Source organism: Hesperophylax consimilis, chromosome 2, assembly GCF_061612785.1.
Source record: "Hesperophylax consimilis isolate HC1 chromosome 2, BYU_Hcon_1.0, whole genome shotgun sequence".
NCBI lineage: Eukaryota > Metazoa > Arthropoda > Insecta > Trichoptera > Limnephilidae > Hesperophylax > Hesperophylax consimilis.
Genome location: NC_142837.1, coordinates 21185005 through 21198593, shown reverse-complemented (window position 1 = coordinate 21198593; position 13589 = coordinate 21185005). Strand labels below are relative to the sequence as shown.

Genomic DNA, 13589 nt, shown 5'->3' with positions numbered 1-13589 from the left:
AAATCGAAAAAACTGAAAAAAATGGCAGATTTCTTCATTGTTATTTGGATTTGACGCCTCCCCCCCCACAAAGAAAAAAATATTTGAACACAAACGGAGAAAAGACTCCGCAGGCGAAAATTTCCATTTTCAAAAGTCAAGACCTGTCATTAAAAGATGTTAACTTAGATGTTAAGTGTCTAAAAAGTTCCTTTACCCTTAGAAGATCCAATGCAAATTTCTATACTCCGAAAGCAATGACTTATGGCTGTCAGAACGCTCAATCAAAGGAGCGATTCGACTGCTTAACGATGCAACGTTGACCGTTGACGCTTTCAACGTCATTTACGTCAAGAGATAACTTACTGAAATGAAATGTTGCTAATATATTTAAAAAATCTCTTCCAAATTATTCGTAATCCTGTTAAAACATGGGACTACAGGCCCCTAACGAATGAATATATAGATTTCAGTTTAAAATTTTAGTAAAAAAGGATTATTAACGCGACGTCGGAACACGTGTTCATAAAAAATCATTATATTTGCTCAAAACGTTTTTACAAACTTGGTTAAGTAAAATGTATGATTTGATTAAAACGTTCTCAGTAATCCTTTTGCAAAATATAATTATTTAACGTTTCAACTTAATTTGAAGTTTTTTAATAAAACCTCATTAGTTTTTATAATATAACCTTGAAAGCACTTGATAATATACGCATTTCAAAATGTGTAACACTCCACGGTGTAAAACAATTTAAGTGAAAATGTTAAATTATTCAGGCAAGTATTTTTTTTTATAATAAAAATCGGGCATAAACGCTTTAGAGGTGATGACAGAACTAACAGATATTCCTGGGGTTCTCGTCATCGAAATGACTTTTCCCTTGTGTCTTTTAAGTAATAATATGTGATTTGATAAAAAAAAATAGTAAAATTGTTGTAAGTTGTTGTAAAATCTCGTAGGTCCTCCGTCCCTGCTATTGTATCCTATAACAGTGATGCAAAACAATGTATTTGGCTAATTAAATACTCTGATCTTTGTTTTCACATTACTGTTACATTATAAAATAATTAACCTCTTTGCTGTTACATTACATTGTTCTCTAGAAATTTTATCAACGACCAATATTTCGAAGGCAATACGCATGACTTGCACCCTTTGCGGCCTGTGAACTAATGAATTGGCCTTTCTACTAAAAAGGTGGACAATTTAACGAGCGCAGTTTCGGAATACAAAACTTCTAGTAAGATGGAAGAAAGGTATCTACCAGAAGAATACATTGCTAGACTAAACAATAGTTACTAACTCACCATGGACATCAATACATCCCAGCTGCTTCTTCATGGGTCTGGTGTTGATTTGGCACATGTAGCAGCCGCGGTCCGTCTCCTTGAGCTGTCGCACCCGGAGTTGCCAGGTATTGACAGAGTCCTGTGACACAGAGATGCGCGGGTTATGCGTCACCACCATTGTGTGTACCGTGAGAATGGTCCCATCTTCTGCTTTCATCCAGCCAACCTGGAAAATAATAAGAATCCAATTAAAGTTTTCGTAAATTTACGGAAGACGAAAGTTAAAATAACAAAAAACACGCTAGACTAGGAATGGTGACTGCTTTATTTATTACGCCCTAGTTGGATTTTTTCATGAAATTATCGTAAGTAATATAGTTGTGTTCATTATTTACTTTACATAGTTTTAATGGTATAGCAATTACATGGTATTGATTTAGAAAATTACAAAGTTACAAAGCATAACGCTCGACTTAAACTAATTTGAAATTAAACGTAAAATGCACTCTTTTGAAATAAATTAACATATGAAAATCGATATACAGATACATAGAAAGAAGCAAATATTTACTACGTTGTGCTTAACTCGTTTCATCACGAATGCCGATAAAAGTATTCGATTCATCGCTAAAACCAAATGTCTAAATAAGTCAACAACGTTCCTAAATCCATTACCAAAATTATGCAGTCGATTTATAGGCGAATCCAAGTACACCTGACTGTGTTAAATCTGAAATACGCACGAATCAAGTGAATAACAATCCCATTAGAGTAATTATTAAAAACATAACAGTTTTTTGTGGAAAGTGCGTTGTTAATTCGTGCAACAATCCATGGTGAAAAAAATCCAAGAACCCAGATTTCGTTTGCCACAGACCGCGCGCCCCCACCCCTCCGGTTCCATTGTAGGAGCGACTTTAGACACGCAAAAACACATTATATAATAATATAATTTTTATCGTAATTGTATCAGTTTGATAAATTTTTTATTTTATAAATTCCTACATGTGCTTCTATAATAAAAGAGAGATAAATATCCCAGCAATGGGAAAGCTGAAATTTATTTATCTCACATTCTATCCTAAGGCGCTTCTTAAGGGATGAACCACTGTTCTGTAGCAGATTATAGCTAAGAAGTACTATGGTAGATTAGAGGTAAAAAATACTGTGGCAGATTAGAGCTAAGAAGTACTGTGGCAGATTAGAGCTAAGAAGTACTGTGGCAGATTAGAGCTTAGAAGTACTGTGGGTTGTGATGGAGAATTTCACATACAATATTGTACATAAACCAATATTTATAAAAATAATTTTTTTAACCCATTTTCTTTAACTTTTGAAGGTCGTAGGTACCCATCAATCTAATATATCATTGAAGAAGAAGATAATACTAACAAATCTAAATGAAACATGAAACAAAACAAGACACAGAAAATAAAAAGATAACGGTTACAACTAGGAATCGAACCCAGAATCTTTGTCTTACCGATATAAGAAAACAGAGATCCTGGGTTCGATTCCTAGTTGGTACCGTTATCTTTTATTTTCTGTGTCTCGTTTTGTTTCATAATTCATTTATGTTTGTTAGTATTATCTTTTTCTTCAATGATATATACATTTTATAAGTTTACGTATTCTTGGAAATGCATATATTCCACTAATACATACAAATTCACTCACATCTAATAATGGTGGTATATTATTTGAACATACTAACTAATAACAAAATTATACTTTTAATGATATTTTTTTTAAATCTTTTAGCCACGATTACATGGCCAGGAAAGTTGAAAATTAAAACATAGATTTTTACTAAGTTTCATATCGAAAAGTTTTAAAATTTCTAACCACACTCCTTTATCCGATTTATTTTTTTCTTCTAAAACAATATGTTTCGTTGAATTGTCCTGTGGCAAACATTTAAAAAAAAATTTAAAACTTTTATTATGCTTATCATCATCCAATAATCAATTTCACGAAATCCTTGTAATGAAAAGCCAGAATAGATTAAAATTTTCAAGTACAAAGACTTAATAAATCAAATACATTATTGAAATAATACGCGATTTAAAAAACTTTCGGCTTTAAAAGTACTGGTGAACATGTTACGTGCCAACGCATCTTGGTGCCTACATCCCTACATGGATATTTGAAAATTAATAAATAATTAACCAACGCATGAAATTAAAATTAAACCAATTATTTCGTACATATCGATAAATATACATAATAAATATATAAATATATTTTATAAATATACATCGATAGATCAGTTTTTTTGTCAGGATTGAATGATAATCTTAAAATCATTCTCAAAGATAAAACAACATTTATCGCACAAAACACATTAACAAGGATTTGTCAAACACATAAGTTATGAGGAGCTCATATATTCCAGTATTCAAATTATACTAAATTGAACCCAAACTTACAACATGGCATCCTAAGTAATACAATAGCTTACAATCTTACGGTTGAACAACGCAAACCGCATTGTCAACGCGAGCACAAGAAATGAAACGCAATTAATTAATATAACTAAGCCACGCAATGTTTCCTTTAATACCATACGCGTGAAGTTGATAAAGGACAGACGAGATGCCGAAATATGGACCGCTCCGTGTGTTTTGAGTGTGTATTTTATCAAGAATCCATTTAGAAATAATCAATAAAAAAATATTTATACATTCGCCGAGTAATTAAGTCGGGTTACGGCGTTTTTTCATGTATTTTTTGTTTTATTTTTTAATATTAATTTAAATGAATGCGAACTTTTTCATAAATCTCGTAGGAAAAATACATGTAATTTAAAATATACAATCATAAATATGTGTATGCCAATCATACATATTTTTACATATACATAGCATATATCATAGGAAAAGTGCCAAGACTTGTGGCTTCCTTAAGGGCTTTTAAAGCTTTTGTACACGCTGTTTTTTGTACACTTAAGTTTAAGCAGATGCTTAGGGGGAGGATTGTACATCATTTTTAACATCTTATATAATAAACGTTGTTTAGTTGTCGTCATTTAAAAATTTTGTAAAATAATTGCAACACTAGTAAACACATTGCATTTCAAAATCGTCTTCATGCCTTTATTTCGCATGACCTGTCATTTATTTTGGGAATCGCTACATAAGAAAAACACTAACGGTCTTAATAATAAAAAAATCACTTCACAACCGTTAAACCGTGTGTTTGTTACACACACTGTACACTTTTTATTTATAATAAAAATTACAGTTTAAAATGTTTTTCAGACTTATGCGCATGCGCTACCTTTACTTTTGCTCGTCATGCACGTCAATTTCCCGCGAACGGCTGTGTTAGTTAGTCATGTGTGATTAAAATCATGTTTTTTATAATAATTCTATTAACCATTTCACTATTATATTCAATATATTTACTATTACTGTAATGTAAAATTATAAATAATATGATTTAATCTTTTCGGAAAAAGCGAGGTTATTTCGTAATAATTATTTTCAATTGACTAACCGCGTGAATTTAATAAAATTTCCATGAAAATCATTTTGTTTAATAACAAAAATACCTTACGCATGTGTAAGTGAATACAAAGAGAAAAAATCAACGTTTATATTGATGACAAAATGGATCCAAAATGTCTGATTTTTTTAGTTCTTCACATGGAATTATCATCAAAAATCATATTTGATGTGTGAAAAAGATACAAAGTAAAGTGACGGTTATCTTGAAAAATCCCCAAATATAAGGACTTTGTTCTTTGAATTGTTCGTTGTTTAAATTGAAAATGTTTGTGCTAAGCTTTTTTTTAACGGATTTCGTGTTTGAAATTTAAATATTGCAATTTTTTAACATTCAAATATATTTCAAATTCAAAAATCTATAATCTATTATATTAGTTTTTAGAATGGTATTTGTTTTTACGAAATCTTTCAAATAAAAAAAATAAACATTTAAAATGTCTTAGAAAATTTCCGAAATTCGACGGTCAATTATTATTATGTAAGTTTATACAACAGATAAACAACCCCCTCTGACTGGATAAGCAATGTATCTTTTCATTAACTATTTTATGTCTGTTTATATAATAAGTTTCAATTTGTAAGGTTTTCACATACACGGTCGTTTATCAATTGAATCACATTTTTCCTACGTTTTTTTAGTAAGACTGTAAAACAATAATTTAAATGCGAGGTTACAGTAGAATTATTGTTGACGAGGCGCGTTTTCTTCAGATCTAAGTTATTTCTTATCTTTTTTAGAATCCAACCTTTTTATCAATTTTTTTACTGTGCAAAAACTGTTATTCATTGTTTTAAAGAGATAAACTTTGATGCTCATATAAGTTTACGTCATCTGAATAGTTTCGGACAGAATTTCTTGGCGGAGTACCTATTAGTCTATGATAATAAAATAATTAAAATAATACACCTAGCGCAGTCGAGGATAAGTTGTAGGAAACTAAGTGTACCTAAATGCTTTTGTTTTGAGAAAATACAATTATTATCTGTTCAAAACTAGCAACCGTGTTTCATTTAGAAAGATTTCACTAAAAAAATTTCAAACATTTAGTTTGAAATGCCAAAAGATTTTAAAGACATTTTTAATTTCTCACTTTTTGTCCGTGCTTAATAAACAACATCTTGTTAACAAATAATAACTCCATATGTATACTTATGTACCATATAAAGTAAATATGTAGGTCTTATTTTGTATATGTACCAGTGTATATGATGTGTGTACTGTGTGTAATACGTGTAGTGTGTAAAAATGTAAATTGGCATTATATTATACTACGTACTTTTCCACAACGTATTTTGACTAAGAATTTATGGATGAAGTTTTCAAATTTAAAAAAGGTTAAAATCTTCAACATTTTGCCAAAAGTAGCATCATGAAAGTAGCACAATTTTATGAACATTTCGGTATATCTACAAAATTCATGCTAAAAACAATCTGTTAGATGATTTCGGGGCATTCTAATATAAACGTACTATTTAAACATAGTAGTTTTAATGTTGAAGTTCATATTTCCGCAAAGTTAACGGACAATTAATCCATTCAATTGTGTATAAATGTAGTTGGTAAAAATAATTCGTGCATCGGGTTTTGTTCTATTGGTGAGGACCCATTCAATGGAGTTTTCACCCATTGTATTCTATGTCAATTGGTGGAACTCATAAAGTTCTGCTTTTGAGTACGATTTATTATGACAGAAAAAAAAGCGATAAATAGAAAAAAAAACAACGGAATTAAGCGGAAACACGGTTAAACATAAATGATTAATGTTTATGCTAAGTTAAATGAGGTCATCCTAATGATGATAGAGTAAGATATTATTAATGAGCATTATTTTATATTCCTTACATTTACTACCAATAATTCTTCTTCTTAAATACATCTCCTATAATTTCACCATTGTTTTCTGTAATGAATGAACGCAATTTTCAAGATGACAATGCACCCACTTGTATGAAATTACAGCAGTTAATATACGAAATATATGTCAGACCCACCCGACCGGCATTTGGCGGGGTTGTTAGCGTTGTTGACTACAGTCCCTGGGAAGGAAGGTACAATTCTCAGTCAAATCAAAAATGCATGTATTTTTTTATGTTTTAAAAGATATTTTAAAATAGATGTATTAGACGGGTAAACTCAAAACTTTATTGGATGATTATAATTTTTATTATTTTAATCATATTATAATTATTGTATTAAAACACTAAACTAGTCTTCAATTCCGAGATACATCAACACAAAATCGAATACACTTATCGTCATCTACTTACAGGACTAAATTTGGAATATACTTCTTACAATACATCACATATAAACAATACAACGCATTACCTAGTAAACCAAAACTTCCAACATTGAACAAAAAAACATTGGCAAAAGCTACTGAAAGCTATTTCCTCAGCAGTTTTTTTAATCCGTGACACATTCTTTCTTTGGAACACTTCTGTGGTTATTATTTAATGTATTTCCGAGATATTTCCACGTTACTATGTTCAGTCTGCGTTTAAATCTATGTATACTGTTCGTTGAACTCCTTATTGAATTCGTTTGCTTATTTAAAAATAAGTTCCTTTTATTTTATTAATGTTGTCTTTCCCAAACTGAGTTTATTTAGACTCACTGGCAATAATATATTATTATTTAGTAATGTAATAAAAAAATATTTATCACTTAATAAATAAAATAAAATAAAATTTGTAAAGCACAACGAACGAATCGCCCATCAAAAAAATAAAATTCAGCTTTTTTTGTTACACACTCCTTCGATTTTAAACTCATTTTCGATACAATTAAGCCACCATCAGGACGAGAGAATTTTTTTACCAACACCTGTTGGCTTTAAGGTAGCTTAAAATGGTGGAGGGTAACAGGGTGAATACAATTGACAATAGTTCTTCAGTTAGGCGTTGGTTTGCAGTATTTGTAGTGCTCGCGCATCGCCCGTCATATTGTGCGAGCGAACTACAGTGTGTGGATGCACGGAACAAAAATGAGGCTGATTTATTAAAAGCCTGTTAAAGACGTGATGACAAGACATTTCCAAATAAAATATTCTTACATTCAGAATATTTTTGAACACGTGTTCATGCAGCTGCGCTTATTCTGATAATTATAAAGAAGAAATGCAACAATATTAGAATTTTTTATGAACACGTGTTCCGAAATCCTCATAATACTTTCGGGTTTTACTGATGGTTTGTTAGGAAATCCGTCAATTCATTCGTTAAAGGTCTGCAGTCCCCTTTTTAAAAGGAATACGAATGATTTCACCAGATTTTTAATAAATTAGCAATATTTTATATCAGTAAGTATTCTTTGAGTGTGTTTTGACAAGTTGGGTTAAAAAATATTTTTTTAGAAAGCACATATTTTTAGCTGCTTCAGAATTTTTACCAAAGATAACTTTTACTTTGTTTTAATGATTCAACGCCGTTTCCAAGATAAATGAATGTTTACTTTCTTATATGTAAGATTAACGATCGTTGTAATAGATTCTAACAAAATCTATCCAAATAAATCATTCGGCAATTTCTTCACGCAAGTAGGGTGAGACACGTAATGCTCTTTAATCCAACATGTTTGTAGTTTAAAAATTTTGACAGAAATTGGATATAGTTTTGTAAAACTTGCAAAAAATGGAACGTATTTTTTCTGTTTTCATTGGGCGTCTCACCCCGCTGTGGTGGGGGAAGATGGCTCGAGGTTATGATTCACGATTCTAATAATTATTTTATTTTCTTCTTACTGTACTTCACTATACATTATACATATAACTAGTAAAAAAATGTAAATAGTGTTTTTGTTTTGTTAATATTTTGCCCTATATATATAAAGATAAACATTGAGAAATTCTTAACTAATGCATCTTCCCGCCAGTTACCTTATAAAGATATGTTTTGATTTTTTACTGCAATTATCCATAAATCAAAACATTTTTCTAGCTAAGACATCTGCCGCTTAATTTGTAGGATCGTTTTCCATATTAATACAAAGACATATCATCTGAAAAAAATAAACTCATTTAGTCTGTGAAAACTCTTTATTCAGAACAAGCTGTTTCCAAAAACTATTTTCAGTCATAAGTTATATTTAAAATATATTGAGCTGTTAAGAAAAGCGTCCCTTTTATAAAAAAAGTTAATATTATTTCCCCCAAACGTTAGGTATTTAATAAATTAATACAGATTACACAATATTTCATACAGAAATAAATTCATTTTAAAAATTACCTAAATCGTAAAAAAATATGTATTTATTCCAGTCACATTCGTTTTTTGCCCACGTTCTTAAAAATAATATTAATAAAAATACCCCTAATACCAATTCAACGGCTCCGTAGAAATACTCGAAATAATTAAAGAGACATTTCTCACTTCAAAAAAACGCATTGACAAAGCAATGAAACTTCCTTACAAATCCGTCACATAAAAGAAAATAATATTCCGTCAAATTCCACACCGTAATAAAAAGCTTTTAGAGCGTAATATAAAATATTTATGTATTTTATTCAAACCTTTTAATATGATTCGAAGTCTTACGTTTCATAAGAATTTACACTTAATTAATTCGGAGTTTTATAAATATCAGACTTGCAATATGATGCGTAGACTAGTGGAAGGCGTACGGTGTAATATCCCACTGAAGTAACAAGTTACCACCACAGTATGTCCACTTTAGTTCAAGTACGATAAGCAAGGGTCGTGTTATATTCAAGAGGAACTGGTACTAGTTTTATTTAAGTGCTTTATGTCTACTGGAAAATTGAATCTTCTCAGACTTTCACAAGGTATTCGCAAAAGAGTCTGGAACGGTTCATCGAATTAACCCGCAGGTAGGAGTGTTTATTCTAAGCGATTTGTTTCATGTTTTCCTTTGCCTGTAGGGATCAGGAATAAAACGAATTTCTTATGGATTGCAAGAATTGAATGGTATTTGGATATAAATGTTCGTACGCCTGGTAAAATAAATTTAAATAATTGGAAGGTGAAAATGACTGACTTAAAAGCGTTCAAGAATAAATCGGGGTTACCCAAGGAAGTCAGATACCATGTAAATATTACTAACGGAAGTAGTTTGTACCAAAAATTGTTGATTGCCTTTCCTGCGATCTGCTTACTCTTGGGTGATGTTGATTAGTTATTAAATATTAAAATCAGTCAGTTCTTCTTCCCAAGTAAGGGGATCCACCTAACATTCGGATTACGTACTCCTTACGCAGATGGCGATAAGGTTGAAATATAGTTGTTTGCCTTTCCTGCGATCTGCTTACTCTTGGGTGATGTTGATTAGTTATTAAATATTAAAATCAGTCAGTTCTTCTTCCCAAGTAAGGGGATCCACCTAACATTCGGATTACGTACTCCTTACGCAGATGGCGATAAGGTTGAAATATAGTTGTTTGCCTTTCCTGCGATCTGCTTACTCTTGGGTGATGTTGATTAGTTATTAAATATTAAAATCAGTCAGTTCTTCTTCCCAAGTAAGGGGATCCACCTAACATTCGGATTACGTACTCCTTACGTAGATGGCGATAAGGTTGAAATATAGTTGTTTGCCTTTCCTGCAATCTGCTTACTCTTGGGTGATGTTGATTAGTTATTAAATATTAAAATCAGTCAGTTCTTCTTCCCAAGTAAGGGGATCCACCTTAACATTCGGATTACGTACTCCTTACGCAGATGGCGATAAGGTTGAAATATAGTTGTTTGCCTTTCCTGCGATCTGCTTACTCTTGGGTGATTTTGATTAGTTATTAAATATTAAAATCAGTCAGTTCTTCTTCCCAAGTAAGGGGATCCACCTAACATTCGGATTACGTACTCCTTATGCAGATGGCGATAAGGTTGAAATATAGTTGTTTGCCTTTCCTGCGATCTGCTTACTCTTGGGTGATGTTGATTAGTTATTAAATATTAAAATCAGTCAGTTCTTCTTCCCAAGTAAGGGGATCCACCTAACATTTGGATTACGTACTCCTTACGCAGATGGCGATAAGGTTGAAATATAGTTGTTTGCCTTTCCTGCGATCTGCTTACTCTTGCGTGATGTTGATTAGTTATTAAATATTAAAATCAGTCAGTTCTTCTTCCCAAGTAAGGGGATCCACCTAACATTCGGATTACGTACTCCTTACGCAGATGGCGATAAGGTTGAAATATAGTTGTTTGCCTTTCCTGCGATCTGCTTACTCTTGCGTGATGTTGATTAGTTATTAAATATTAAAATCAGTCAGTTCTTCTTCCCAAGTAAGGGGATCCACCTAACATTCGGATTACGTACTCCTTACGCAGATGGCGATACGGTTGAAATTCCCGCTTAACGCCGCCGCCTGTTTTTATTTGTGCAATAATTTATATTTTATTTTATTTTGTGAAGTTCAGGCACAAATACTAAAATTAAATTCTGATCATTAACTGAAAAAATCCATATCCAAAAAGGAGTTTGTAAGTAGGGAGACTTTGTATTCAAAAGCATTTTTTACAGGTTTTTTACTTCATATTTTTATACTTTTAGAAAAACTCTTGATGGAAGCAAAGGAAAATATGGGTCCTACCCGCAGTATTTAATAAAAGCAATTATAATATTTCTAAGCTATCATAATTTTCAACCAAAAACCAATATTTTTGCAGGAAATTGCATTTCTTCATCCAGTTAGTTATTGAAAGTATTCTTGAATTTTAGACATCTGTATTTTATATCCTTTCCGTAATATAGTTGCCACATAATGTCTTACTGGAATATTCATTACTATACATCTGTGTAATTCATTTATAGCTTTTGGCTGAACCAATATTATCTGAACATTAACCCACTGCTTTGTGATTGAATATTAACACCCGTTCACCAAGCACTCTTCGTAGAGCAAAACTTCCATCATCCGAAATCCGCGGGATATTCGTCAAAGTTTAACAATCAACATCGAAACCTTTTAATAAAAACAATTAGAAGACTCCCTTCATCCATCACGAGTAGTGTTCCGTAGCGTAAAGGATTATTAGGTAACAGGGTGCTTCGCTTTTCACCGTTCACAGTTTTATTGACCGTTTGCCGGAGGAATTTTATGCGGACAAAGAGCTTTTACAATAGCCAAGGGTTTAACTGGGAGCAGTTGGATGCTTTTCAAACTTTTATGGTGCTGGGCTCGGTTAGTTATTTAAAACGATGGTTCAGAGCACCAATTGTCCGGATCATTGAACCCGCAGGGATGGGGCTGATGTTAAGACGTTGCGCGGGCGATAGAACAGGATAGTTAATGTTATCGATTCACTACAAATAAAGTATTAGGCAAAAAAACAATTTAATTTCTACAGTAGTAGGCAGAGAGAAACATTACACTTTCGATCTTCGTAGCGTTATTAACAGACTTTCTATTGACTCGGAAGATTACTTAATAGGAGGTATACACTTTTCACAGATTTGCAATTATCGCACATACAAAACTATTTGTATGTAGAAAATCGTATATTATGTAAAATAGCATTTCCAAGGGGTGGGTATTAGAATAAAATTAAAATTGTTTATTTAGTTTGATGGGTGTGATAATAATGACTATCTTTCTGTCACTAGGAATGTTGGCACACAATCTTGTTTCATCCACATTCATCTGGAATTTATCTAACACATGATTTGATTGGCTTCTGGACTACTTGCATTTACATCCATATACTACATCCATCAAACCATTGTATTAATTTTCCCTTCCGACACACCAATCTTCGCACATCTCTTTTTCGTATTTTAATTATTAAGGCGTAATATTCTTAATCTTTTTCAATACAGGTACCTACATCAGCCTTACATTTCTATCTACAATAATTATTCGGATGGAGAACAACTCTAAATCAAATTTACAAGAATATTAGAATCTTCTTGGTATTCATTATTTGCATTTAGATTTCAAAAACTCTTATAATCTCCTCTATACTTATGAAATCAATGTATATTTGGAATGTAATCAGGAAAAAAGTGTGATATTGGAATATTTGAAGTGCTAGTTTGTTGTTTTAATCATCATAAAGAAATTGAAAATGTTTTTTGTTTTTTGTTTTTTTTTTTTTTTGTTTAAATAAATTTAAAATAAATCAAATTTAATAATGTTATAATAATTATTAAGTTCTGCAAGTATTTCTGTTATGTTACAGTTTGATAATGGCCTCAAAAGCCGAAACAGCTGTCACATTAAAAACTGTAAAAATAACAGAAATACTTGCAGAACTTAATAATTATTATAACATTATTAAATTTGATTTATTTTAAATTTATTAAAAAAATGAAATGGAGTTCTACGAATTAAACACCAAAACAATAAATAAATTGAAAATGCTTATTTTAGAGAAAAACGTGCTTTCCACGCTACAAAGAATGAAAATATGTTACTAAACGTAACTAGTAGCTACTAGATTTAAGTAAATTCTTAAATTATATGCCACTTTAGAAATATAAAAAAAGGCTTCATAAAACGATAGATAAAGGCTGCTTAAGAAAACTTTATTTTTATCATTAGATATTAAAATTACGCTAACGTTTTTACATTAATTATAATTATGAAAACCTGCCTATAATAAGAGTAGATTATTCATTATATCTTAACAAAATTGAAATTTCTACACGTCTTCTAAGTATAGGTGAACAAAACAGCTGCTGACGTAAAAACGATTTTGGTAAAACAGCGTGGAAATATTAACAGGAGCGCATAAAAGGTAGTAGACTTAGTGGGAAATATGTATAACAACCTCTTGTGTTGTGTATTCATGTTTGCCGGTTTATGGTCGGGGGTAAACACAAAGCGATTACTGGAAGGAAAAATTGAC

The 13589-nt window shown here is 31.3% G+C and overlaps 1 protein-coding gene across 2 annotated transcripts in view; it reads right to left on the bottom strand.

The window, feature by feature from the left end:
• The window catches only part of LOC149425787 (lachesin-like), a 1060028-nt gene that overhangs the window by 293121 nt on the left and 753318 nt on the right, over nt 1-13589 (bottom strand). For both annotated transcript variants that reach the window (XM_089644888.1, XM_089644879.1), the window contains one exon: nt 1291-1498. In XM_089644888.1, the coding sequence (XP_089501014.1) occupies nt 1291-1498 (208 nt within the window). The remainder of the gene's footprint in view (nt 1-1290; nt 1499-13589) is intronic.